The 27876-nt window shown below is 34.8% G+C and overlaps 1 protein-coding gene across 7 annotated transcripts in view; it reads left to right on the forward strand.

Annotated features, from left to right (window-relative positions):
- MYO6 (myosin VI) overlaps positions 1–27876 on the forward strand; it is a 145583-nt gene that overhangs the window by 61779 nt on the left and 55928 nt on the right. For all 7 annotated transcript variants that reach the window (XR_005367933.1, XM_038554560.1, XM_038554561.1 and 4 more), the window contains 8 exons: positions 1645–1718; positions 5193–5322; positions 7030–7135; positions 9755–9810; positions 16608–16705; positions 17181–17345; positions 21876–21956; positions 24836–25016. Coding sequence is in view for 6 of the 7 variants with exons in the window: in XM_038554560.1 (XP_038410488.1) it covers positions 1645–1718; positions 5193–5322; positions 7030–7135; positions 9755–9810; positions 16608–16705; positions 17181–17345; positions 21876–21956; positions 24836–25016 (891 nt within the window). In the remaining variant the exon portion in view is untranslated. The remainder of the gene's footprint in view (positions 1–1644; positions 1719–5192; positions 5323–7029; positions 7136–9754; positions 9811–16607; positions 16706–17180; positions 17346–21875; positions 21957–24835; positions 25017–27876) is intronic.

Genomic DNA, 27876 nt, shown 5'->3' on the forward strand with positions numbered 1-27876 from the left:
TCCCTTCTTTCATTCTCTCTCTCTGAAAAAAAAAAAAAAAAAAAAAAAACCAAAAACCAAACAACAACAAAAAAAAACCCAGTAACACGTGTACCTGGAAAATGAACTGGCTACATTATATGACTATAGAGGCATAGACAGTCTTTATTGAGATACTGCAAGAGACTCTTGTTTGACAAAACTGATCTGTGGTAAGCACCGTAAAGAAAGTACAAAGAGGAAAGTAGTTCTAGTCATGGTGGTGGTAGTGAGAATGGAGAATTATTATTTATGAGATAATTTTTGAACTGATCTTACAGCATAGGTAGATTTTTGATACCTAGAGATACAGAGGTATAGTCCAATTCATGAATATATTTGGATTTGGTTAAGTCCGTATAGTCCAATTCATGAATATATTTGGATTTGGTTAAGTCCTTTAGTGTGCCTGCAAGTTAGACCATAGTAAAGGGAGTTGTGGAAAATTATATGAAAAGGTCATATAATGCCTTGAATGCAAGGTTAATAAGGGCCTTGAATATCACACTTGAATATGGATTTCAATAGTTGATAGAGACCCACTGATGTTTTTTTGAGGAAGAGAGAGATTTAACTAGTGTTCTGGTTTAGACTTATGTGCTGAGTAGTCTAAATGGATTAGAGAAGAGTGAGAATGCTAATAATAGAAACAAAGTGGTTGGGGAAAGAGTGTTTTTTTTCTATAGTAGCTTGTGGTAGAAATGGGGAAATGAAACTCAAGAGATTGGAGGACTGAGAAAGTATATATTAGGCTGGGAGAATAGAATAAGAGTATGAGTATCATAATACTATGATAATATTATGTATAATACAATGCACATTAACAATAACGTATATACAGTATACTCTGACACATTAGTAGAGTAGATCTCAGAAGAACAAGATTTCTACCCTGATTGTCTTGTTATTAGCTGCATGTCCTGGGTTAACACATAAAATTTTTCTGGGACTCTTATTTCATATCAGCCTTGAGCGTGGACTGAATGATCTCATGGTCCCTTCTTATTCTAAAATTTTATTGTTTGTGTTTTTTCTGTAAAATTCTGAGCATCTGATTTGATTAGTATAATCACTTTGTTGTATTGAAAGTATATTAAAATCAATGCTCTCTGAAATACTACTTTCCACTTGAATTGTATTCAGTTTTACAACCAGCTTTCATTAATGTGTACTCACCTGGTACTCGTTAGATATACTCACCTGTTTGGAAATTTGTTGTTTAAAAATATCACTGTAACACAAATGTAAACTGGGTATATTTTAAATTGGCTTTTGAGGTTTTACATGTACCAGGGTTTTTTTTTTTAATTTTTATTTATTTATGATAGTCACAGAGAGAGAGAGAGAGAGGCAGAGACATAGGCAGAGGGAGAAGCAGGCTCCATGCACCGGGAGCCTGATGTGGGATTCGATCCCAGGTCTCCAGAATCGCGCCCTGGGCCAAAGGCAGGCGCCAAACCGCTGCACCACCCAGGGATCCCTATACCAGGGTTTTAAAAAATGGAATTAAATCTAACCTAGCAGGTGGATTTTAGCTTGGATCAAAGTGATTCAGATTAAGATAGTATTGTTTTATTTTACTTTTCTTCTTCAAATATTTAGTGATTTGCAAATTTTATGTTTCAGGTTCACTAATGTATTTAAATGAAGCCACTCTTCTTCATAATATCAAAGTTCGATACAGTAAAGATAGAATTTATGTAAGTATTTTACATATGACTTAGGTTTTTGTGGAATAATTGCTTTACATGCTGCTTTTTGACTTTGTGAAGCTTGAAATTTTTAACAGGAAATCTTATTTAATCTTAGCCTGTTGAATAGAGTGTGACCTCCCTGAAGATAAGGATTCTTTTCTAGTTTACTGCTCTAACTCCAGAGCTTAGAACATGCATGGTACCTAGTAAACACTTAATAAATATTTGTGGAATGAAATAATGAATTTAGAGCATCATCTAATATCTTTCCGACTTAAAAATGTCCAATTTGATTGTTTCAAAAAACACTAGTTATTTGGGATTTTGATTTCTTGTCTTTGGTATATGTCTACAGATATTTCAGTTAATTCACTTTCCACATTGTTCTGAAAAAAAAATTAAGGTAACTTATAAAGAATATATATTGAAATAAAAACTTTGATGACAAAGAAATGTCAATTAAAGTAGAAAGCAGTTATCTGAGAAAATTTCCAGAACACTGGAAATAGAGCCTACATAGTTCCAGTATTTCATTAAATTCTAGATAACTTGCTTAAAAAATCAGAATATTAAGAAATGAAAGAAAGTCCTTTTAATGTCAGTTAGGGTTTATACCACATTGGTCAGATGGATACTTGGCTAGTATGTTTTAATTATAATTATTCATTGGGCATGTATGAGGTTTTATTCTAATATATGGCCTAGTTGTAGATTCCTTTGTTGGCTGGAGATAAATTACCCAATGTAGTTCTCCTGTTATAAAGATAGGACTCCATTATTTTTGAAAGAAGAAAACACATGGCTTCTTTGACTCTTCCCAGATCAAATGGCAGTCTTAATCTTTTATATCGCTATCAATTTGCCTAATTATACTCACTTAATTCTGACTAAATTACCTTTAGTCTTTGCCATCTGTCCAAATAGTGACAGCTGGGAAATAGAACTAGTCTTTTTTCAGAAGAGTTTAGTTGCTGTCTTTCAATTGTATACAATATTAGTCTTCACTTTCTTCTTTGATTTTTTTAAAAAGTGACTTAACAGAGAATATATTTAGGTTGATATATGGCAGTTTTTGATTAGAAATATATTTAGAAGCAAAATTCACTCAGCAGACTAATATTGGGCATCCGATGTATGCTAAATGCTGTGTTAGTTACCGAAATAATACAGATTTTTAAAATTTGTTAAAACAGTTGAACTTGTAATAAGTCATTAAAGGTTGATTTGGATCTAACCAGGAAGCATCAACTTTCAAGTAGAAGTGGTCACTATTTTTTCTGTACATGTCTTATATTACTTGGTGATAGAGCAGTCATATTTATTTGAGAAAATTTTAATTGTTTTAATATTTTTTCTAGAAGTTTGGAAAATTTTTACTATTACAGGAAAGATTATACTTTTTAAGAACTGAGATACTTTATTTTTATTTGGGATATATTGGTCTTTTACTAAGTTTCCTGTGTTGCAGTGATTGCTGACTGTGACCATTAATAACTGAAAGTTTTAAATGCATATTAGTGATGCTTCCAAAAAAATTGTCTTTTTTCCACATTTAGTTGATGTACAAGTCTTCTAAATTGCATGATTGATAGAAAAAATTATCCATTTGTGAAATTTCAGTTTTTTTTTCATGTATAATGTCTATATCATCCTGGAGTATTTTAGGGTTATTCCTAGCTTTTTTGACCTTTCTTTTCTTAAGATATGTATGCAGTTGGGCACATGAGCTGTTAGATAGTGGCTCTTTGGCATCATCATCTTCTTTTTGGAAAACTAGTTTTTTCATAGTTATCTGAGGCCATGATTGGCATATTTTTTTCCTAGTCAATTATGTCTTTTAGTTATAAAACCATTAAAAATCAGTAATACGTGACTAATAGTAATTATTACTATAACGTTTGGAAGAATGGAAGCAGTTTGGAATAAGAGTTTAAATTTGATTTTTTTCTATTTCTCATCAACCAGAATTATCCCTGTTCTTCCTTAGATTTTGAGAACAAGAAAGAAAGAAAGAAAGAAAGAAAGAAAGAAAGAAAGAAAGAAAGAAGAATTTGAGTAGAACAATAGCTGACTCACATTTAACATTTTTATTGGTTACTAAAATCTCTCAAGGAAAGATTATCACCTGGAAATGAAAATTTTTTTTTACACCACTGCAGTAAACATATTTGAGAACATTCATTGAATTTTAGATTAGTAGTCTGAGAGTTCAGAGTTTCCGCATCATTTCCCTTCTATGACTAGAAGCAGAAAAGAGAAAAGTATGGTTCTGTCTGCACTAGTTCGGCCAGTAAACCACAACTAATTGCTAAACCACAACTCTTTTTCTACCCACAAGGAATTTTATAAATCCTATTGGTGCATTTTTCTGGTCTTTTAGAGCCACAGTTAAATTCCAGAGTTAAAAGCAAACTTAAGTTGCTCATTAAGCCTGTCAGTATTCTAGGCAATGGTAAGCATATGTTGTTTTTCAAAATCTGGGACCAAGTGGTCACTAGAGCACTACATTAATCCTTGCCTTTCAGTGATAGAGATTGGCCTAAGCATCCTATGAGCTTTATTAAGCTCTTTGGTAGAGGTATAAATAAAGTAAGTCCAAGTGAGGAATATAAATGACCAAGACTCAATGTAGGAATAGAAGTTGGAGAGTAGATTTCTTAAATAGAGTCAACAGAAGAAGGCTGATTGAATTAGAGGCTTAGACTCAGCCTCTGTCTCACTGTCTGTGGTGGCTTGGTGGTAATGCCATGAACCTGGAGAAGGGGAGGAGCATATGGGTGGAGAATGTTCTCTTTGAGGCAAAAAGGGTACAAGAAAGATAATTTTGGGTGTTCTAAATTTGAGATGTGTATAGATGAGAAGATGAAAATATTAAGAGTTAGAGAGGGGCAGCCCCGGTGGCCTAGCGGTTTAGCGCTGCCTTCAGCCTGGGGTGTGATCATGAAGATCTGGGATTGAGTCCCATGTTGGGCTCCCTGCATGGACCCTACTTCTCCCTCTGCCTGTGTCTCTGCCTCTCTCTCTCTGTATCTCTCATGAATAAATAAATAAATTTTTTTTTAAAAAGAGAGAAATATGGGTCCTGTAGAAGGTACGTTTAGGGCTAGAAATGCAGATTTGGAAGTCCTAATTTATATACAGAATTAAAGGTGTCTATTTGCTGTATTTTCTTTCTCCTGGGAGCCTTGTTTGGTTTTATTTTATTATTTTTTTTAAAGACAATTTTTTTTAAAGATTTTATTTCTTTATTCATAGAGATGCAGAGAGAGAGAGAGAGAGAGAGAGAGGCAGAGACACAGGCAGAGAGAAAAGCAGGCTCCATGCAGAGAGCCTGACTTGGGACTCGATCCAGGGTCTCCAGGATCACGCCCTGGGCTGCAGGCGGCGCTAAACCGCTGCGCCACTGGGGCTGCCCGCCTTGTTTGGTTTTAAATGAAAGTAGTAATTGGAAAGTTTTATGTTTATGCTTTTTCTGTTTAGACATATGTCGCCAACATTCTGATTGCAGTGAACCCCTACTTTGACATACCTAAAATATATACTTCAGAAACAATAAAGTCATATCAAGGAAAATCCCTTGGAACAATGCCACCACATGTCTTTGCAATTGGTAAGTAATTTCATTGTTTTTTTTTTTCCCCTTAACTGTACAAATTTACTGTTTTTCTTTTGGATTAATAAAAGATACCATGAGTTGAATATGTATTTTGGTGGACCTTTATACATATTGAATGTATCACCATTATTTAGGGTTGTGTATCTTACACAGGATGAGGTATAATAATGTATGTCATTATTTTTTTTAAATTTGTCTGTGTTCTTTTAATTATGTCTACCCAGTTGAAAGTAGGATGTAATAAAAGCTGACCTAATGGTTCTTTTTGACTCCTTGACAGGATCAGTTTCATCTTAAAAGTGTCCTCCTTCATAGCTTTGAGGCCCAGGCCTTCCATTGTTACCCAGGTCATCACTTGTGAGTGTGTTACTAGGGCTAGATATGAGCTGTAAGAGCAGACATCTTCCCTGCCTTTACTTGCATCAGGGCTTTATAAATGTTAAGAATTGGAAATGGTATATGCTTCATATCTCTAGGGAATCTGTGGGAAGACAGGGGTCTTTGCCTCTCTCAGCTTTTCTCTCATCTTGAAGGACTTTAGCTTTGAGGAACACAGAGATGTGTGTTTTGACACAGACACCCCCACCATAACCCTCTGGATCCAAACATAGCCAGCAGTTAAATGACGACATATTTTGGTAGTAGTTCTTAGGGCAGTCTGTTTCTCCTTGCGCTTTCTTTTCTTGCCTACGTTTTGACCAAACCAGGCTTCACTTCCCAATTTGGCTGACTTATATACTAGGCAGAGTGAATATATCGGCCAAATCCAGTGCAATAGCAGATTGACTTTCGGTTCTGAGATGCTCTAATGAGCATTAGTATGTTTTCTGTCAGCTAGCAAAATGGCACAAAATCCTTTGAACCTGAATATGACCCAGCTCATCTCTGGAGAGAAATCGCTTATTTAAAATGTAAATAATCTGACTTTTATTTTTAGTTGTTTACTGCTAAGAAAATGTCTAGAATATTATGAAAGTCAGTAGAACATATTACTGATAAATTTTCTCCCTATTGTAGCCCCTGGTCAGAAGGATAGGTACATTCTTGCATGTAGTCTCCATTTGGTCCAATAGAGTAAAAGCCGTTTGTAAAGCCTTCTACCCATTTGTATGGATAGCACTTGTCTGACATGGGAAATAGTCTTCTAGGATTAAATTGGTTAGACCTAATTTTGAATTAAAATTGTTTTAATATGAGACCACTTCCACAATTAAATTGTGCTCAACTTGTCTTTGTAATACTACTACACTGATTTTGCAATTATGAATTTTTTCCTCCAGCAGAATTTTTGGTTTCCAGATTTCTTAATTGGTAGCTGTTGCTTGCTTTTCTCTGGGGCCTTCATTAGTTATGTGTACTGAGCTTTTTTTTTTTTTTTTGTTTAAGATCTGCTCTGGAATTAGGAAGAATTGAGCCATAGGTCATAATATGAAGATACTCTAGTACAAATATAAGAGTTGTTTATTGGAATTTCATATTACTTAGCTGTCAGAGTAATAAGATAGGACATTTAAAATAAAACTTCTAGAGGTGTTTTGAACACTTGGAGTGATTTTATTTTAAAATGTTACTAATTGTAAATACACATTTATAATTTCTTTGAGAGCAAGTGCTTTTTGATTAAAACAACTATCATTTGTATCATTTAGTAAATTTGTATTTAGTACACCATTTATCATTAATGTGTTATTTTGACCGTAGCTGATAAGGCTTTTCGAGATATGAAGGTACTCAAGATGAGTCAGTCTATCATCGTATCTGGAGAATCAGGAGCTGGCAAAACAGAAAATACAAAATTTGTTCTAAGGTGAGGAGTTTTTAGCTAACCTGGAATATTTTGAACAGGTTGATTCTTTTTTTTTTCTTTTTTTTGGTAAAAAATATATAAAGTAACACTTACCAGTTTAAGCATTTCTCAGTGTACAGTTCAGTAGTATTAAGTATATTAATAGTGTTTTTTCAGCCAATCTCCAGAACTTTTTATCTCACAAAACTGAAATTCTGTGTCTGTTAAACAACTCCATTTTCTCCTGTCCCAGCCCCTGGCAACTATCCTTTTGCTTTCTGCTTCTATAATTTTGACTATTCTAGATACCTCGTATAGTAAATCATACAGTAATTGTCTTTCTGTGACTGCTTATCTCACTTAGCATAATATCCTCAAGTTTTATCCATGTTGTATCATGTGTCACAATTTCCTTTTTAAGGCTGAATAATATTCCATTATGTATATATACCACATTTTGTTTACCCATTCATTCATCATTGGGCACTTTGGTTGCTTCCAGATCTTGGCTGTTGGGAATAGTGCTGCTGTGAACATGTTATTAACAAAGAGATACAAATACCTCTTTGGTTGAACAGGTTGACTTTTGTATACTTTTGCATACTTTATTGTATTTTTAAAATGGTTTTATTTTTAAATTTATTGTTATTATTTTTTTAGAGAGGGAGAGGTGGGGAGGGGCAAAAGGAGAGAGAATCTTAAGCAGGCTCTACACCCAGCATAGATGCAGGGCTTGATCTCACACCCTGAGATCATGACTGGGCTAAAAATCAAGAGTCAGATTAATTGACTAAGCCACCCAGGTGTGCCCCTAAGGATTTTATTTTAAATAAGATCTACATCCAACATGAGACTCGGACTCACATCTCAACTCTGAGATCAAGAGTTGAATGCTCTACTGACTGAGCCAGCCAGGTGCCTCTTGCAAACTTTATGACATAGTTTGAAATGGTAGGTTCTATCCCTTTTAAATACAGACAACCTTATGTGGTAGCTAAGCCATAGATTATTGAAAACTAGCTCTGACATGCTCTTATGGGGATCCTAAAGGAGGCCCATGCTGGTTATGCAAAGGGAAATCTAGAAATGATCCTTCAAAATTCAACCTTTACATCCTCTTCTCAGTATTCCTGCTATTAGTGTGGTTGAAACCATTTTTTTTTTACCTTAAGCTTATGACAGCTTTTTTATTTCTATCTCCCCATAACCCTCTTCTCAGTGTATCCCCTTTGTTGCCATCAAGTTAAACTCTAGACATTGTTTAGAATCATTGCATTACAAATATGGAAGGAACCATAGAACTCATTAGTTTAGTTCCTACAGTTTATATACTTAGGGATGTTAAATCTAGTGTCGAAGCTATTGCTAGGACCAGTGCATTCTGAATTCTCACCAGTGTTATTCCCACTGTATTACAGTCTTTTTTTTTTTTTTATGATAGTCACAGAGAGAGACAGAGAGAGAGGCAGAGACATAGGCAGAGGGAGAAGCAGGCTCCATGCACCGGGAGCCCGATGTGGGATTCGATCCCGGGTCTCCAGGATTGCGCCCTGGGCCAAAGGCAGGCGCCAAACCGCTGCGCCACCCAGGGATCCCCTGTATTACAGTCTTAATCAATTAATTGCTGCTGGGTCCCTTCTTGAAAATTTGCTATATTTTTATGCAGATGTATACTATTCAGTTATTTGTATGAAATAATTTAGAAGTTTGTTATTGTCTATTATGTATATGCAATTTTAGTTAAATGAGTGCTTCCTAATACTCCGGAATTCTAAGTGATTCAGTGTCTTTTTCTTTCGTATGTAAGAGTCATATGGTGAGTCTGTGGTTTATATACATCTTTAAAAATGAATAACTTAGAAACTGTAAACTTATAATACACACTTAAATTGTAAGTCAAAGATTACTTTTTGTTTTGAAATGTTCCAGGAAAATAGTTGTTCCATCATGTTTAATCTTTGGCTAAAACAACACAAAGAGTGGTAACTTCCTTATTGTTCAATGGCAGATTACTTTATTTGCTCTAACCATAAAGATTGAATTAATACCCTATCACAGAAGACTTTGGAATCTTAGATAGAAGATACATATTCCTGTGTGAAATGTGTGGCATATTTAAAACCAAATAGTTGTTTAAAGTCAGAGTATTTCCAAAAACAGTTTTTAAAATAATGCTGATTTAGCTGTTCAAGGTAATCTAAATAGAATTTTAAATGTTTAAAAAACTGTAATGGTCACCTGGGGGGCTCAGTTGGTTAAGTATCCAGCTCTTGATTTCAGCTCAGGTTTGGATCAGCTCAGGGTTGTGAGATCGAGCCCCAAGTCAGGCTCCTCACTGAGCATGGAGCCTGTTTAAGATTCTCTTTGCCACTTGGCATCAGGCTCCATGCTCAGCAGGGAGTCTGCTTGAGGATTCTTTCTCTTCCTTTCCCTCTGTCCCTCCCCTGCTTACATTTTCTCTTTTTCTCTCTCTCAAATAAATAAATCTCAAAAAATATATATAAATTTGTAAATTTTAAATGAATAGTTTCAGTGATGATCCAGGTTTAAATTTTACATGTATTAAATAATATTAAAGTTATAACTATAATGTGTATGATATTATTGTCATGTAAATTTTTTATCCTATATTTTAAACAGATATCTGACTGAATCCTATGGAACAGGTCAAGATATTGATGATAGAATTGTTGAAGGTATTGTTAATTTTTAAAATTCTTATTTTTTATTGTTAGATACATACTGAAATTAACTTATGAGAATCCTCTAAGTGATCTGGAATGCTCTCCCAGAGATCCAGAAGACTCTTCCATCTCCTACAGATCTTTATTCAGATATAACGTCTGAGTTTTTTTAAATGTCTATTGTTTTTCCTCTCACTCCATGTTAAGTGCTAAGAGGGTAGTGATTTTTATATATTACAATCTCCTGGAATAGTGTCTGATACATGAGATATGCCCCATAAATTTCTCTAGGATGAATGAAAGAAATATAGGAAGCATTCTGGACTCTTATTTGCTTTATTGACCTTGTTTTTTGTAAAGGAGAGAGGAAGAGGGTTATTTGGAATTAAAATTTTTTTGGGGGAAATTTTAATGAATTAGTACAATTAGAAGGCAGGAGTCTGTAAATTGATTTCCTTAAGGTCAATGCTTGCATACCCCTTAGAAAGTTTTCTCATACCCCATCTGGATACTGCTGGTCTAGTCAGCCACCATGGTTGAATCTATACCACTCTCCTGCATTGTAGATTCCTCTCTGGTCTCCCCACTTATATTCTTGTTTACCTGTAATTTGTTCTCTGTGTGGAAGTTGGGATGATCTCTTTTGCTTTCAGTCTTTTAATGGCTTCATATTGCTCTCAAGAGAAAGCTGAAAATCTGTAACATCGCTAACAGTGGTACTTGTGGTCTGGCCTTTGCCTCCTCTTTCTAATTGAGTCATTGTTCTTTTGAATCCTTATACATTAGTCATGTCTGTCTCCTTCTAGTTTTTTTGAGATGTTTTAAGCTTATGTGGATACTCTTTTTCCTTCTTTCTTCCTCACTTTCCAGTATGAGGCACTCAGTAAGGATTTTAATAATGATGATGAAATTAACATATGTGAGATGTATTATGCATTGTCTGATTTGCTGGAAATCTGTTCTTAATTTAAATCCCTACAGAATGAGGTAGGTACTATTTTATGCCTACTTTAGAGATTAAAAACTGAGGTAAAAAGACTTTAAGTGGCTTGCTGAAGCGTGTATAGCTCATCAACTGTGGAAGTGGAGTATAATTAACTCAGGCATCTTAGCTATGTGCTATACTAAGAGCATATTTTAACACTCATACTATTTTAAAGAAAAATTTCATTTAAACAAAAAATTTATTAAGGGCCCTTTGTGTGTCTGTATTTTGCTAAATCATAACTAGCAAATACTATGTACATTTTTCACAATTATGTGAAATATACATGTGGATGAACATAAAAACTCTAATAAACATTTTTAAAGTTTACATGAATAAAGTTTTTTGTGTTTCTTGATTAAATAATTTTAGAGATTTACTTACATTTCTCACTATGGTATTGTAACACACCCAGGTATGAAGATCTCTTAAGTAATGCTTTATTCACAGTAAAGTACCTCACTTTAATGATGAAATCACCCTTTAAAATTGAATAAGTAAATTAAAAAGAACAAATTACGGGTTAATTCAATAGAATACTAATTAGTATTCTGATTTGTTTACTTGAGGTGCAAACTCGCTTGCGAACTGGCTATAAACCTGGGTTCTTCTGAGGGAATGTGGTGTGTATATATGTAGTGTGCTGTAGTTGAGAAAAGTTGGAAACTATTATTCCAAATGTTTCCACAGCTCCTTACTGGAGGATGGTAGATGTTAACTAGCAGAAAATAGAATTATCATTTGATGCTGTCTTTAATTGAAGATTGGTTGTTGGTTTTAGAATGAGTATATCAGTAGCATGACTGTAATTTTCTGATAGACTTTTATACTAATTTTGGATATTTTACTTAACATATTAAGTATTTTGGCAAAAAAGTAGTAGATTGATAAGGAGTTGGGGAGACTTGTAATTGAGTCCCCCTTTGGCCAGTACCAGTCATGTGGCTTTCCACAAGTCAGTTGACTTTGTTGGGCCTCAGTTTTCTTGCCCATCTGAAAGGTTAGGTATACATGCAAACATTTCTTTCAGTTTTAATATTTTCTTACATTTTTTGGCAAGTGAAATAACTGGAGAGTGATTTTTAAAAGGGTTTGGATACTTGTTAAGCTTTCTACTGTGTATAGAACAAGAGAGATGAACTTTAAATGATTTCATAAGAAAAATTCTAGTAATAAACATTGGGAAGCAATTTATGAGGTTGCAAATGGAGAATATGTAAGATTGGCACTAACCTTGGATGTTTGTAGTAGAGACTGGTGAGTATAAGAATAGATTTTTCTTTTTAAAAAGATTTTATTTATTCATGAAAGAGACAGAGAGACAGAGACATAGGCAGAGGGAGAAGCAGGCTCCCTGTGGGGAGCCTGATGTGGAACTTGATCCCCGGGCCCCAAGATCATGACCTGAGTCAAAGGCAGATGCTCAACCACTGAGCCACCCAGGTGCCCCAAGAATAGACTCTTAATAGGGGTGCCTGGGTGGCTTAGTTGGTTGTGATTAACTCTTGATCTCAGCTTGGGTCTTAATCTCAGGGTCATGAGTTCAAGCCTTGCATTGGGCTCCATATTGGGTATAGAGCCTACATAAGAACAAAACAAACAGTAGACTCTAATAAACCTTTTTCAGTCATGTAGTATGTTTAAGTGATTATAAGATTAAAAAAATTAAAATTTTACATTTGTTCATTGGGAGTTTTATTTATATTTAAAAATATTTTTATTAAGTTATTTTAATTCCACTATAATTAACATACAGTATTATATTAGTTTCAGGTGTACAATATAGTGATTCAGTAATTTTGTACATCATTACTCAGTGCTCATCATAAGTGTACTCTTAATCCCCTTCACCTATTTTACCTCTCTCTCCTATCTACCTCCCCTCTGATATGGTTTTGTTTTGTTTTGTTTTATTTTATTTTATTTTATTTCTTTTTTTTTTTTTATTTTTATTTATTTATGATAGTCACAGAGAGAGAGAGAGAGAGGCAGAGACACAGGCAGAGGAGAGAAGCAGGCTCCATGCACTGGGAGCCCGACGTGGGATTCGATCCAGGGTCTCCAGGATCGTGCCCTGGGCCAAAGGCAGGCACCAAACCGCTGCGCCACCCAGGGATCCCTATTTTATTTTATTTCATTTCATTTCATTTCATTTCATTTCATTTCATTTCATTTCATTTCATTTCATTTCATTTCATTTCAATTTATTTATTTATTTATCTATCTATCTATCTATCTATCTATTTATTTATTTATTTTTAGCTGGGTATAGTATACTTTATTCATGGTACATGACAAGGTAGGGCTCCCCAAGCCCCTTCCCTTCCTGGGTCTGGGATGTAAACTGGAGGTCAGGAGATTCTCAGTGTGTTGGGGGATTAAGTTGGGGCAGGGACTCCCCAGCAGCTGAGGGCCTCTCTTTTCCTCTTGTTCTTTCTGGGGCTGGTGGTCCAGGAGGCTCTTACTCCTTGGAGGCCATGTGGACCATGAGGTCCACCACCCGGTTGCTGTAGAATTCATTGTCATACCAGGAAATGAGCTTGATGAAGTGGTCATTGAGGGCAATGCCAACCCCGGTGTCTAAGGTGGAAGAGTGGCTATCACTGTTGAAGTCACAGGAGACAACCTAGTCCTCAGTGTAGCCCAGGATGCCCTTGGGGGCCCTCCAATGCCTGCTTCACCACCTTCTTGATGTTGTCACATTTGGCAGCTTTCTCCAGGGGGCATGTCAGATTCACAGCTGACACGTTGGGGGTGGGGACGCGGAAGGCCATGCCAGTGAGCTTTCCATTCAGCTCAGGGATGACCTTGCCCACAGCCTTGGCGGCGCCAGTGGAAGCAGGGATGATGTTCTGGGCAGCCCCGTGGCCGTCACACCACAGCTTCCCAGAGGGCCGTCCACGGTGTTCTGGGTGGCAGTGATGGCATGGACGGTGGTCATGAGGTCCTCCATGATGCCGAAGTAGTCATAGATGACGTTGGCCAGGAGCCAAGCAGTTGGTGGTGCAGGAGGCATTGCTGACAATCTTGAGGAAGTTGTCCTACTTCTCGTGGTTCACGCCCATCACAAATGTGGGGGCATCAGCAGAAGGAGCAGAGATGATGACCCTCTTGGCCCTGCCCTTCAAGTGAGCCCCAGCCTTTTCCATGGTGGTGAAGACTCTAGTGGGCTACACAGCATACTCAGCACCAGCATCACCCCATTTGATGTTGGTGGGATCTCACTCCTGGAAGATGGAGATGGACTTCCCATTGATGACAAGTTTCCCATTCTCAGCCTTCACTGTGCCGTGGAATTTGTCGTGGGTAGAATCATACTGGAACATGTACACCATGTAGTTGAGGTCAATGAAGGGGTCCTTGATGGCGACAGTATCCACTTTGCCAGAGTTAAAAGCAGCCCTGGTGATCAGGTGCCCAATACGGCCAAATCTGTTCACTCTGACCTTAATCATCGTGTCTTGGGGACGCAGCTAGCATTGCACCAGAAGATGCGGCTGTCTGTGGAACGGGGAGGAGCAGAGAACCTGATATGGTTTATTTTAAATGAGTACCCTCAATTAAAGTTACTATTTTTTTCAATAAGAACATTTTTTATTTTTTATTTATTTTAAAGATTTTATTATTCACGAGAGACAGGGAGAGAGGCAGAGACGCAGGCAGAGGGAGAAGCAGGCTCCATGCAGAATCCTGATGTGGGACTCGATCCCAGGACTCCAGGATCATGCTCTGGGCCGAAGGCAGGTGCCAAACCACTGAGCCACCCAGGCGTCCCAAGAACATTTTTTATTAAAGCATACTTCAGGATACATGGTTCTAAAAGATATACATAAAACATTCTATCCAAGAAAAATAGAATACACATTTTCCTTAGGTACAAACAGAAGAATTCCCAGAAGAATCTAAATCACATAGAAAGAGACATGACAAATACTACAAATTTAAGAGGACTGAAATTATACCAAGTATATTCTCTAACCACAGTGGTGCAAAACTAACAATAAAAAAATTAACAATAAAACAAAGCTGGAAAATCTACAATGTAAATATTATATATTTAATACATAAATATTAAGCAGTACACTATTGCACAAGCAGTAGACCAAATAAGAAATCAAATGGTAAATCAAAGTATGTCTTAAAACAAAAGAAAAAGAAAGCACAATATTCCAAAATCTGTGGGATGTAGCAAAAGCAGATGTTAGAGTGAAATTTATGCTATAAATTCTTGTATTAAGAGAAAAAGTTCAAATGAAGAACATTACACCACAAGGACCTAGAAAAAGAAGAAACTTAGCTGAAATGCTGAAATTTAGTAGAGGAAGGAAACAACAAAGAAAAATCCGAAATAATATAGAGACGATAAACAATAACATAACATTGAAAGTAATGACCAGTTTTTCCAGAAAAATAAAGTTGGTAGTGCTTTAACTGCATTAGGAAAAAAAGGAGAAGACTTGAAAACCAAAATGAGAAATGGAAAAGAAAATAATATAAGAGATAACCACAGAAATACATATTGTGGTAACAGATTACTGTAAACAGTGATAGACTAACAGATATCTTAGAAAAAAAACAGATAATTCCTAAAAATGTACAAGTTACTACAATTGAAACATGAATCTTGAATCCAAAAAATAGGACATCTTCTTAGACCAATAATAAGAATGGATATTGAGTTAGGAATCAAAAATCTCCTGGCACAGAAAAGCCCAAGACCACATTGGCTTTATTGGTAAATTCTACCAAAGCATTAAAAAAAATTAGTGACAGTCTTTATCAAAATCTGACAAATAATGGAATAGAGCACATTCAGAATCATTCCATGAGGCCAGTACCCTCTTGTCACCAAAGCAGGATAAAAACAATACAAGAAGAAAAAAGTCTAGTTTGAAGGATGCCTGGGTGGCTCAGTCATTTAAGAGTCTGCATTCAGCTCAGGTCATGATCCCAGGGTCCTGGGATCAAGCCCTGAGTCTGGCTTCCTGCTCAGCAGAGAGCCTGCTTCTCCCTCTTCCTTTGCCCCTGCCCCTGCTTGTACTCTCTCTCTCTCTTTCAAATAAATAAATCTTAAAAAAAAAAAAGTCTAGTTTGTTCAATATAAGTATTGCTTCTCTTTCTTTTAATGTCCATTTCTGTGTTAAATGTTTCTCCACCTCTTCACTTTCAATCTGTAGGTGTCTTTGAGTTTAAAATGAGTCTCTTGTAGGCTGGGATTCTAAAAACTATTGTTCTGAGGATCTTTTTTAGTCATTCTGTAAACTTATATGTTAGATTTTGTTGAATGTACATGGAAAAATGTTAAATCTGGAGGTTTTATTAATATATAAAATATTTTAGGAAAGTAAGTCAACTAATAACTTCTGACTCGTATTTTGTTCACCAGGGGTTTACTGTTCTCTAATCACTATTCCTTTATGGCTGATGTACTTGTGAAAACATTATAATTTTTAGGGAGTAATTTTTAAAGTTGACTTCTAAATTTTGTAACCTAATGACTTTTTAAAATTTAGTCTTTTCCATATCAGTTACATATGGTAAAGGAAGAATAGTTTGGAATAAGTTTCCAAATTTGGGTAGGGCAATACTCATAATTTACATAATTTGAGTAATTTTCCCATCTTCTGTACTTTAATAGGGCCTGAATATAATGGTAGTCAATAAATATTTGAGAGATTTGACATTATCTGTGAATTCCTTCATGGTAATATTTATGAAAATATTTTTTCTATCTCTATTAATAAGGAAACATACTATACATATTGTTTCATAATTTTCCTTCATACTATTTGTTGATGAAATATTTTTATTTCTTTTTCAATAGCTAACCCTCTTTTAGAAGCCTTTGGAAATGCAAAGACTGTTCGGAACAATAATAGTAGTAGATTTGGAAAATTCGTAGAAATACATTTCAATGAAAAGGTAAGTCAGAGTGAGTTTGGGGATGTTTGGGAAGTGTTTGTGAAAAACACAAGGGTCTTGAGGTGCCTGAGTCGCTTAGTTGATTAAGTGTCAACTCTTGAGTTGGGTTCACATCTTGATCTCAGGGTCATGAGTTCAAATGCTGAGTTGGACTCCTACCTGGGCATGGAGCCTACTTTAAAAAAGAAAGAAAAACACAAGGGTCTTGTTAGAATTGGTGCTGTACTTGAACTTATGGTAAATCCATGTGAGTTTTTCTCTGTTACTTTAGTTAACTGGGAGAATATATGTATTTAGTATAACCTTTGTAAATATTGTAAGGTTACATTTATTTAGTTATCTGCTATTTTCCTTGATAAATATTACAACCTTTTTGATATAGACAAATGTTTATTAGAAAAATAATTCAGCATTGAGTAGGGTATGCTTTCAGACCTTAAATACAAACATGTATTTTCTCTGTTTTGTTTTTCAGAGTTCAGTTGTTGGAGGATTTGTTTCACATTATCTTCTAGAGAAATCTAGAATCTGTGTTCAAGGCAAAGAGGAAAGGAATTATCATATCTTTTATAGGTTGTGTGCTGGTGCTTCTGAAGATATTAGGGAAAAACTTCATTTGAGCTCCCCAGATCATTTTCGGGTAGGTTGGATGAAAAGAAATTCTATACAGTTTTTGCAAATTGAATTGCTTTCAATTCTAAAACTTATTTTGATGGATTCTGATACCTAGTTGTATGTAACTTAGGTTAAATCCATGTAACGTGATAGAACATAGGTTTCTATTGAGATTTACTGCTAAATTTATAACACTATATGAGGAGATATATAATGGGAAAGAAAAAGGGATAGATGGGAAACCACTTATCAATTTAAACTCCTTAAGAAATTTATAATCTGTAATGCTGGCTTTAAAGTTATTTTTGACTTATTTGTTAAAAAAAGTTTTCACCTCTGAATTAATAATGGATCCATGATTATCTTCCTTAATTCAACAGTAAATATTTATTGCTTGCCCATTGGATACCAGGCATTGTGTGTGGGTGAAAAAGATGAACAGTTCCTGCTCATGAGCAACTTAGAATCTGGTGGGAAACACATACACACACACAGATGCACAAACACATATAGTCTGACTGATAGGTTGAATGATTAGAGAGAGATATACATAGAATGCTGGGGATTTTGGAAAAACTTCAAGGAACAACTGATGTTTGATTAGAATTCTGAATGATTTTCAAGTGTTAACTAGAGGAAGAAGTAAACACTTGAATACTAAAGAGTATTCTTAGTAGATGGAAAAAGATGAACAAAGACAAGAAACAGCTTATAGAGTAAGGCAGGAAGTGGTGGTAGTGAGGCTAGAAAGTTTGGTCTTACTTCTGTAGTTAATAAGGAGCTATTGAAGGGATTTAAGTAGAAAGTTGGATATCAGGTCTATATTTACCTCTGGCTTTAAAATGGAAGGTGTCTTTAAGCGGGTAAGGTAGGAAATGGATAGAAAATGCAACTATGGGTAAACTGGTTGGAAACCTGTGGCTATAGTAGAAGTAAATTACTTAGTGCTTGAATTTGGTTACCGATGATGGGATGTGCAAAATACTAGGAGATAAAATTGATAGAACTTGGAGACTGAGTATTGTTAGGGAAGAGTAGTTTGGAATAATTTTCCAAATTTGAGTAGGATAACTAGGTGGGTGTAAATACCATACTAGGGCCAGATGGAAGATTTGTGGCATATAGGATGAGTTTAGTTTTGGAATCTACAGATCATTTTAGGGGAGAGGATTAGATGACAGTTGAGGGCGGCCCAGGTTGCTCAGTGGTTTAGCACCACCTTCAGTCCAGGGCATGATCCTGGAGACCCGGGATCGAGTCCCACGTCAGGCCCCCTGCATGTAGCCTGCTTCTCCCTCTGCCTGTGTCTCTGCCTCTCTCTCTCTCTCTGTGTCTCTCAGGAATAAATAAATAAAATATTTTAAAAAATCACTTAAAAAAGAAGACAGTTGAGTTGGGTATACTAAGCTGAAGATTATTTTTTGTGCTGTAGTGATACGTTTGGGAGATGTCAGTACTCTGGTAATAGTTAAAACTGTGACAATGAGTAGATGAGATTGTCCAGAGAGATTGTGTAATATTGAAAAGCACGTGCCAGGATCCAGACTCTGGAATTTGAAGAATATGAGTGTTGAAGAGTTGCCCAAGAAAGAAAGCACAGGTGGAATTGTGTGAGAAGTACAAGGAAAATCAGGAGTGCCAAGAATCACAAGCCAGTTCAAGAATTTCAAGAAGTGGTGACTGGGGATGGTTAGCATCGTTTATAAATTTGCAGCAAGAAACAGTGTCCCTGTGAGGAATACATGGGAATTACGGGAATGGGTAAGGAATGCAGCTTGAGTAAAGTTCTCCAGGTGATTCTGATAATCATCTTTGGGCAGGAATCCTCCACGTGAGAATCATGACACATATATTTAATTATTGTTCTCTGTGTGTGTTTGTAATTTGGCTTTTTTTTTTTTTAAAGATTTTTATTTATTTATCAATGAGGGACAGAGAGAGAGAGAGAGAGAGAGAGAGAGAGAGAGGCGCAGAGACACAGGCAGAGGGAGAAACAGGCTCCATGCAGGGAGCCTGATGTGGGACTTAATCCCGGGACTCCAGGATGATGCCCTGGGCCAAACGCAGGCGCTAAACTGCTGAGCCACCCAGGGATCCCTGTAATTTGGCTTTTATTGCTACTTCAGTCAGTTCTTTTAATATGTATTTGGAAAACTTTAAATTTCTGTGTTAAAATGCTTTATAACTGCATCTGTTTATATCCTTCTACAATGTCTCACCTTCTCTAGAACTCATCAAATTAATTGGAATTTTTAGTTGCCCACACTATCTTCATGAAAGTAGAAGAGGTATTTCTCTACAATGATTTTTAGAAAAGAAGTATAAGTTACAATGAATCATATAAAATTTAATGATGATGTGGCTTTGTTGGCACTGAGTTAATGATAAAGTAATACAACTATCCTTGTCTTAATTTAGCATTTCTTTTTGTTTGGAGGCTTGGGAGCATATATTTTGTGTGTTTTACAGTGTATAACCTTTCCTGGCACAATGGCAGGCATCCAAGAAAGGCAGCTACCGAACTTTTTTTTTTTTTTAATTAAGATTTCATTTATTTATTCATGAGAGACACAGAGAGACAGAGAGGCAGAGACACAGGCAGAGGGAGAAGCAGGCTCCATGCAGGGAGCCTGATGTGTGGGACTCGATCCCGAGTCTCCAAGATCAGACCTTGGGCTGAAGGCGGTGCTAAACCACTGAGCCACCCAGGCTGCCCTACTGAAATTCTTTATTAGGTCAGAAAGTTTCCTGCCTCTGTAGTGTGAACTGGGAGGCATGATTTCCTCTCTGGATAGGAAGGACACTAGAAATACAATATGTTCACCCAAATACATCTGCAGTCTTGCTTTCATGCATGCATACCTCTATGTACTTTCCCTTAAATGATTCTGCCTTAAAGTGACTTGAAATTGTGTTGGTAATTTCATCAGGTTTTTCTGTAATTTAGTCAGGGGCTCCAGTTATAACTCATAGGTAAGGTCATAAAGACAAAGAATTTCAGAATAGTGTTGAACACTTCCAAAAATTTTTTTGTAACTACTCTATCCAAAATAGTATCTAAAGAATTGTAGAGATACCTGTGTTTGGAAATATTTCTATTAACTACTCATGTATTTTAGAAAATAAAAGGTTTAAAAGATTGTATTATTCAAATACTCAAATATTTTTGCATATGTTTTATGGAAGCATTTGTTGTAGTTATGCAAAGATCCTTGAATAGAAATAAAGCTTGGATAGAATGAAATGGATACAAGAATAGTTAGTTTTTTCTAGTTACAGAAAAGTTGGAGAAAACAGGTAGTAGGTTTTTTTACTACATTTAGTTATCCAAAAGCCAAATATTTAATAAAACAATTGGGGTTGGGGGGATAAAACCCTTCATAGCAAAGAAAACATTTGTTTTGACTCTATGCAATTAAGCTACTATTCTCTCACTAAAATAAAAGTTCTTTTTTGAAATAGTTGAAATTGCTTACCAATATTTTCTTACCTCTTCTATTTTTTTCCTAAAGATTCTAAGGTAGAAAGAATAGCTCATTGTATATCACTTTTTTTCATTGTAGATCATTTTCTGGTTTTATCTGTATCTTAATATTTCATTATAATGGAGGGACACAGATAAATGTATTGATCATCTAAAATATTAATTTATCCCCAAATCATTAAAAATGTAGTATACATTTTTTCACAGTATCTGTGTGATATATGTTTAATCTTGAAATTCATGACCATGGTATAGTGGAATCATGGTGACCTGATTTAAGAAATACTGAGATGTTTAAAAACATTTTCCATCTTGTTTCTTGTGTACTTTCCTGACTACCCCCACTCCCCAAATGTGGGTAGAAAATCTCTTTGAGATTAATAAATTGTTTTCTTCTCAACTACTTCCCTGGTTCTGTGTTTTAAAAGTGCTTAGTCTTTAGTGGGCTTCTGGGCAGCAAAGTAAATCATTGAGATTAAAGTTGAAATTGTTATTTGAATACCTATAAAGGTTCATAAAGCAAGTATTATAATTCACGTATGGTCAGTGTTAACTATCAGTAAATATGAAAGGCATGTTTTGAAGAACTGATTTTAAAAATCAGAAATTAAGAAACTCAGGGATATTATTCTGTTATTCAGCATTAAAAATATTACTTGAAATATTAAACCACAATGTGTGAGTTCTTATTTGACACTCTACATATTTAGTAAGAAGGTGATTTTCATTATTATTTGTAGTACTTATCTTATTAACTGTATTTTTAAGAAGATATTTGATATTGAGATTTAAAATTCCTGCCTTTTAAAAATAGGAAAGTTTTATGGTATTGGTTTTTATGTTAGTTACTTTAAAATCTACTTTCAGGAATCCGCATTTTCAATATTGGTTTGATTAGTAGAAGTAAAATGTTTATAATATATAGAAGTATCAGTTGTAATTGAGAGATTAAATGATATTCAAGTTATATTTAAAAATTCTTTTTGGTTACCACTGTTTGATAAGTTGTGTTTTCTTTTGTGCTATTTTCCTGTAGATCATATTTGTTATATTTATATATCTTTTTCCTAGTATTTAAACCGAGGCTGCACTAGATACTTTGCTAACAAAGAAACTGACAAACAGATTTTACAGAACCGAAAAACTCCTGAGGTATAGTAGATTATTTTTTTAATTAAAATCTTTAATACAAAAAAAATACTGAAAGATATATTTTTTTTATTTTGGAGCCCAAATAATATTTCATACTTTTTGGCTTATACTTTAAAAAGAAATGCTCATCCAAGTCTCTCTCACAGTGTAGTATTTTATGCCTTTGTTGATATCTATCTGTAGAAGCCACAAGTTTTGATTCTTCTTGCTTAGGCCTCAATGCACTGCTCTCTTCCTGTTCTTTTTCCCCCATGTGAGGCTATTAAAATTGCCTAAGAATTATCCTTTGCTAACATTTCTGAAACTTACTCTTACATGACCCACTTGGGATTAAGTATAAAATGTGTCCTTTATAACTTATTTTCCACTTTAAGACTTAGCTCTGAAGTAGACATTAAATAGTGTAAGCATTCTTGTGAACTGATGCTCATGTGTTGTTGTATTTCTCTTTAAAACATTATATTTCTGTAATATACAGAAATATGGAAAGTTTTACATATAGGTCTTACTAAGTTATTATATTTGTAAGGGTAATTAGGTATTATTGTACTATTATTTTAAAAACATCAAATCCTTATTCTAAAAATCTATAACTCTTATAAATTTTAATATGTAATGTTCAAGTAATAGTATTAAGTTGTATCTACTGAAGGAGGTTAAATTATGAAATACTGAGTCAGGATTAATGATAGGGACTAGTTCATTTTGTCTTTGTTAATTTTGTTTAAAGATTTATATTGAGTATTGTACAGTTTTTATTCTCGCCTTTTAATGTGTGAATCAGATGCTTTTGACTCCTTTCAAATGGTGAGATGAATTATGTCTCTAATATGTTCCTAAAAAAGAACAGAAAGCAAATAAAAGTTCCCATTATTTTGAATTCTCAGCCAATTGAATAGTTAATTTTTAAGTTGACATTTATCATTTTATTTTTATTTATTTTTAAGGATTTTATTTATTTGAGAGAGAGTGAGAGAGTGCATGTGTATAGAGTAGAGGGAGGGGAGAGAGAGAGAAAAAAAATCTTAAGCAGACTCCCTGCAGAGCACAGAGCCTGAGGTGGGACTCTGTCTCACAACCCTGACATCATGACCTGAACTGAATTCAAGAGTCAGATGCTCAACCAACTGAGCTATCCAGGTGCCCTGATATTTATTATTTTAGACATAAATGTCTGAATTATAAATTGTAAACTTTAGTTTATATGACATTCATGGTTGCACTTTAAGAAGTAACTTCAGTATTTATTATGGTATCTTTGTCATGATAACCTTTATTTTTATAATACATTGTCAGAATATAGAAATTGTATTCCTTCCTCTAAGGTAATGGAAACATTACCTAGTAGGATAGTGCAGATGTTCTCAAGGAAAAAGACATATATCTAAATTTGATCTTTGACATGGGAAAAACTAAGTAAAAAGGGAAAAAAACTGGATTTTACTCTCCAAAGAGTAACATGTACTTTTTGTATTCTGCTGAGAATGAAATGTGCTCTTTGCCATTCTAGAATCAGCATACTTTGTGAGCTATTCATATTACTGAGTGTATATATAAAATTATATGTGAATAATGGATTAATATGTTTAAATTACTTTTTATGTCTTCTTTATCAGGAGGATGAGGTGATCATTTTGACTAATTAGAATCCTTTGCCTAATTCCATTTGAGTGTCTAAGCTGTGTGTAATTTTTAGGAGAATGCAGTATTTTTAGTCTGCCATAATAGCAATATATTCTTAACATTTGATTAGAAAGTTTTTAAATGAAGTAACCATTCATTTACAAGACTAAAAATTCTGCATGTTCAGTGTTTTCTGTTAACTTTGGCTGCATGTGATCTTCTCCTTTGCTTCTTTTAAGAATAAAATTTCTTTATCTAGACATTTTCCAGAAATTTCGCCCAGGCATAATTAAACATTTTAAAGAATTTTGTGGAAGATAATCACAACTTTAGCTGGGAAGCAATTGGCAATTGGGAGGGGGAAAAAAATCTCTTTTTTGGGGCTTTAATGGCCAGTTAATTTAATGGACAGTTAATTCTGATGCTGTTACCTAATGTGTAATTTTGCCTATTCATTATCAAGTTCTGGAAAATTCCTAGTCCAATCTTTCTGTGTCCAGTAACCTTTATTTTTCTCCTTCTAAGGTTTCTGCAGGCCTAGCTTCCTTAATCCTTTTTCTGAGCTTTTTAATGGTTCTAACAAATGAATACTTCAGATGTAAATTCTTTTAGGAGAGAAAACAAATTTTCTCTTTATTTTTTCTGAAATGTGAATCATTGCATAAATTCTTAGAGTAAGCACAATGCTTACTAATACACTTTACCTCATATACGTTTATACAGGAAGATTTAAAAAACAATTTTCTGGCCATGAAATTTGGGATTAATTTGTCCATTATTTATTACTACTGAATATTCATATAATTGATGGCAGTTAACCTAAAGGAGTATGATGCTAAATGTTAGATTTGAATTTTTATTATAGTTTTTTACCTTAGCTCTTTTTGACCTGTGGATTCATGTTGATTCCTTTCAACCACTTATATTCCTTTCTTTTTCACTCAATTTATATTTTTATCTAGCATTATAATGCATTAGATTTAAAATTGTGATTTAATTGGAAAACATCTCATTCAATTTTTGACTGATTTTTATTGAGGTGATTGTAGAGTCACAGACAGTTGAAAGAAGTAATACAGAAAGATCCTGTGTATATTTTGCTCAGTCATTTAGTTTTTGAATTGTTAGAATAGTAAAGCCTTCCCATTGAGGTATTTTATTTTTGCATGTTATATAGTGCATTAATAGTCCTTGCAGAGTGGTTTTAATGTAAATAATGATAAAGAGCAATTAATTGAGGTCTTCTTGTTTTGTAGTATCTTAAGGCAGGTTCCTTGAAAGATCCTCTGTTAGATGACCATGGAGATTTTATTAGAATGTGCACAGCCATGAAAAAGATTGGTTTGGATGATGAAGAAAAGCTTGATCTGTTCCGGGTAGTAGCTGGTGTTTTGCATCTTGGAAATATTGATTTTGAGGAAGCCGGCAACACTTCAGGTTCGTTTGTGGTTGTTTTGTTTTATTTTTATTTTTTATTTTTTTTAAAGATTTCATTTATGTATTCATGAGAGACGCAGAGAGAGAAAGAGAGAGAGAGAGAGAGAGAGAGGGGCAGAGACACAGGCAGAGGGAGAAGCAGGCTCCATGCAGGGAGCCCGACGTGGGACTCGATCCCGGGTCTTCAGGATCAGGCCTTGGGCTGAAGGCAGCACTAAACCGCTGAGCCACCTGGTTGTTTTGTTTTAAAGAGGAATAAAATTAGAAGTTCTGTCATTTCTTTGTCATATGTAAATTTAATCTGTTTGTGTGCAGGCTTTGAAAACCCTGAAATTTCTAGAATGTATTGTGTTACATGGTGCATCTTGGAAATGAAGGATGCTGCATTATTAGTCACTATGAACTCTCTTTTGAACAAATCAGTAATACTGTTGGGGAATAATTCATTTTATGAGGCATAAGTAACTGTGATTATCCGGGTCACATTTAGTTAAAATTTTCAACTTTTACAGTATGTATACAGAATAATTCTCTACTGTCTATTAAGGTATTTTGACATTTTTCTGGTTTATTGGTATAAACTTGGATCAGTTAATTAGGGCAGTTGAACATGTACAAGCTCATATGCTTTATTCTTTGGAAAAAATAGGTTCTGGTTTATGCACATTGAAAAGAACATTTAATGCCTGCATGATAGTAACTTTTATATAATCTTAAATTTGATCCATGAATTACAGGGGTTGGAAAACTGTAGCCCTTGGCCAAATTTGACCAGCTGCCTGTTTTGTAAATAATGTATTGTTGGAACGAAGCCACACCCATTTATTTATATCTATCTGTGCCAGCTTTTGTGCTACAGCAGCAGAGTTTAGTAGCTGTGACAGAAACCATATGGCCAGCAAAACTTAAAAACCTGACACTTAAGAGAAAAAGAATGTTGACTCCTGCATAAATACATTATTAAAATATTTTATAACACGAATGAGTTAAAAAATCGAAAGCACCATTTAATATAGTAGTCAATAGCAGGGGCTCTAGTGTTAGATCCCAGAAGCTCTCTGACCCTTGTTTTTTTCATTTGTAAAATAATGAAGAAACAGTCCATGAGAAGTGCTTTTAAAGGATAGTGCCTAGCAATAGTATATATATTTATGCATATAAGGAAGGAGCACAAGAGGAAGAAAAAAAGAACATTTAAAAAATATCTGCTGCGTGCAAGATTCCTTACAACAGTGTTTCATCATAAACAATATAATCTAAACTTTATAAAGATAATGAGGTAGGGGATATTATCTGCATTTTATGGAAGTGGAACCTGTGCAGAAGTAATACATTTACTAATGAAGTTATAGATGTGAGAGAGCGGAGTTCTACCCATGACTGACTAACTCAGGTTCTTCTGATCATTGTCCCAAGTTGCCCTCAGTCACTGAGCCTCCCTGAGAGTCCTGATCTGTAGAGGAGCAGACTGAAATAGACAGTCTTACTGACTTTCAGATTTAGTATCCTGTGATTCCATAAAGTCAGTTACATCAGATGCAGCACAGTGTAGGTTTAAGAGTACATGCTCTTGAGCCAGAGTGTTTATCACCAGCGTATTACCTGCTTGTGTGGTATTGGGCCATGAACTTCACCTCTCTGTGTCCCTAGCTTCCTCATCTGTAAACTGGGGATAATAATATTCTTTGCCGCATGTTATATAGAGGAATAAATGGATTAAATATTAAATGATGTCAGTACTTATGTCCAGCACATAATAATCACTGTGTTTTTAATGAATAAGTAAAATAAAAATACAGATTAATTCTAGTTTTGGATGTAAAAAAGCAAAATCAGACATGTTCTTAGTGTGCATTAAAGTTTTAGTTTTTTTGAGGGATTTAAAATTCTTATTTTGAAAATTAGAATACATCTCATTTGTTAATGTAGTATTGTTATACTAAGGGAGTAAGTGGGAGTTCCAAGTAACACAAAAAAGTTTAGATTAAGGCACAGTTTGGAAATATTGTTAGAAGTGATAGTTGGTATTTTCACACCTCGTTTATTACCCTGTGGTAGACTATGCAGATGTGTACAGAGGATCATAAATGTGATATGATCCAGTTAGTTGAAAAGCATTTAAACACTCAAAAGGCAAATAGCACATATTTATATTATCTTTTATTTTTCTTCTCAAAAATCCTCTGTTGAAAGGAAGATGAGCAGAAAGCAGAGAGGATTAGAAAGAGACAACAAATCAAGAAAATTAATAAACTAGGTTATTTTGGGGCCCAGGGTGACTCCATCAGTTAAGTTTCTGCCTTCTGCTCAGGTCATGATCTCCAGGCCCCAGGATTGAGTCCCATGTGGGCTTCCTGCTCAGCGGGGAGTCGGCTTTCTCTCTCTCTCTCCCTCAGCCCCTCCCCACTGCTCATTCTTTTTCTCTCTCAAATAAATAAATAAAATCTTTAAAAAATAAAATAGGATATTTTTATTTTAATTAAGGCTTACATTTTATTATTTATCTTTTCTGTGACCCTTCCTGTAGATCCAAATGGTTTCTTTCTCGTTAGAATTGTTTTTTCCCCTTAGAGAGCTCAATTTTGGCATGTCCTTGCAGTTTGAAAAAGCTGTGGATATTTATGTAATTATTTTATCAGAAAATTTATTCTCTTATAAATGTTTAGAATATTCTTATAAAAACCGAAAAAATTTTACATGATAGCATATGCAAAATATGCCTATTGGGACTTTCCTATGTTTTTAAAATTCCACAAAACAGAGGTAAATGCTATTTTAACAACAAATTTAAAGAATGTTCAGAGAAGTTCTTTTTTTGGAAGGGGAGTGACATGAAAACCTTCGATTATTTTACAGTTTT

The sequence above is a fragment of the Canis lupus genome, chromosome 12 (assembly GCF_011100685.1).
Source record: "Canis lupus familiaris isolate Mischka breed German Shepherd chromosome 12, alternate assembly UU_Cfam_GSD_1.0, whole genome shotgun sequence".
NCBI classification, from domain to species: domain Eukaryota; kingdom Metazoa; phylum Chordata; class Mammalia; order Carnivora; family Canidae; genus Canis; species Canis lupus.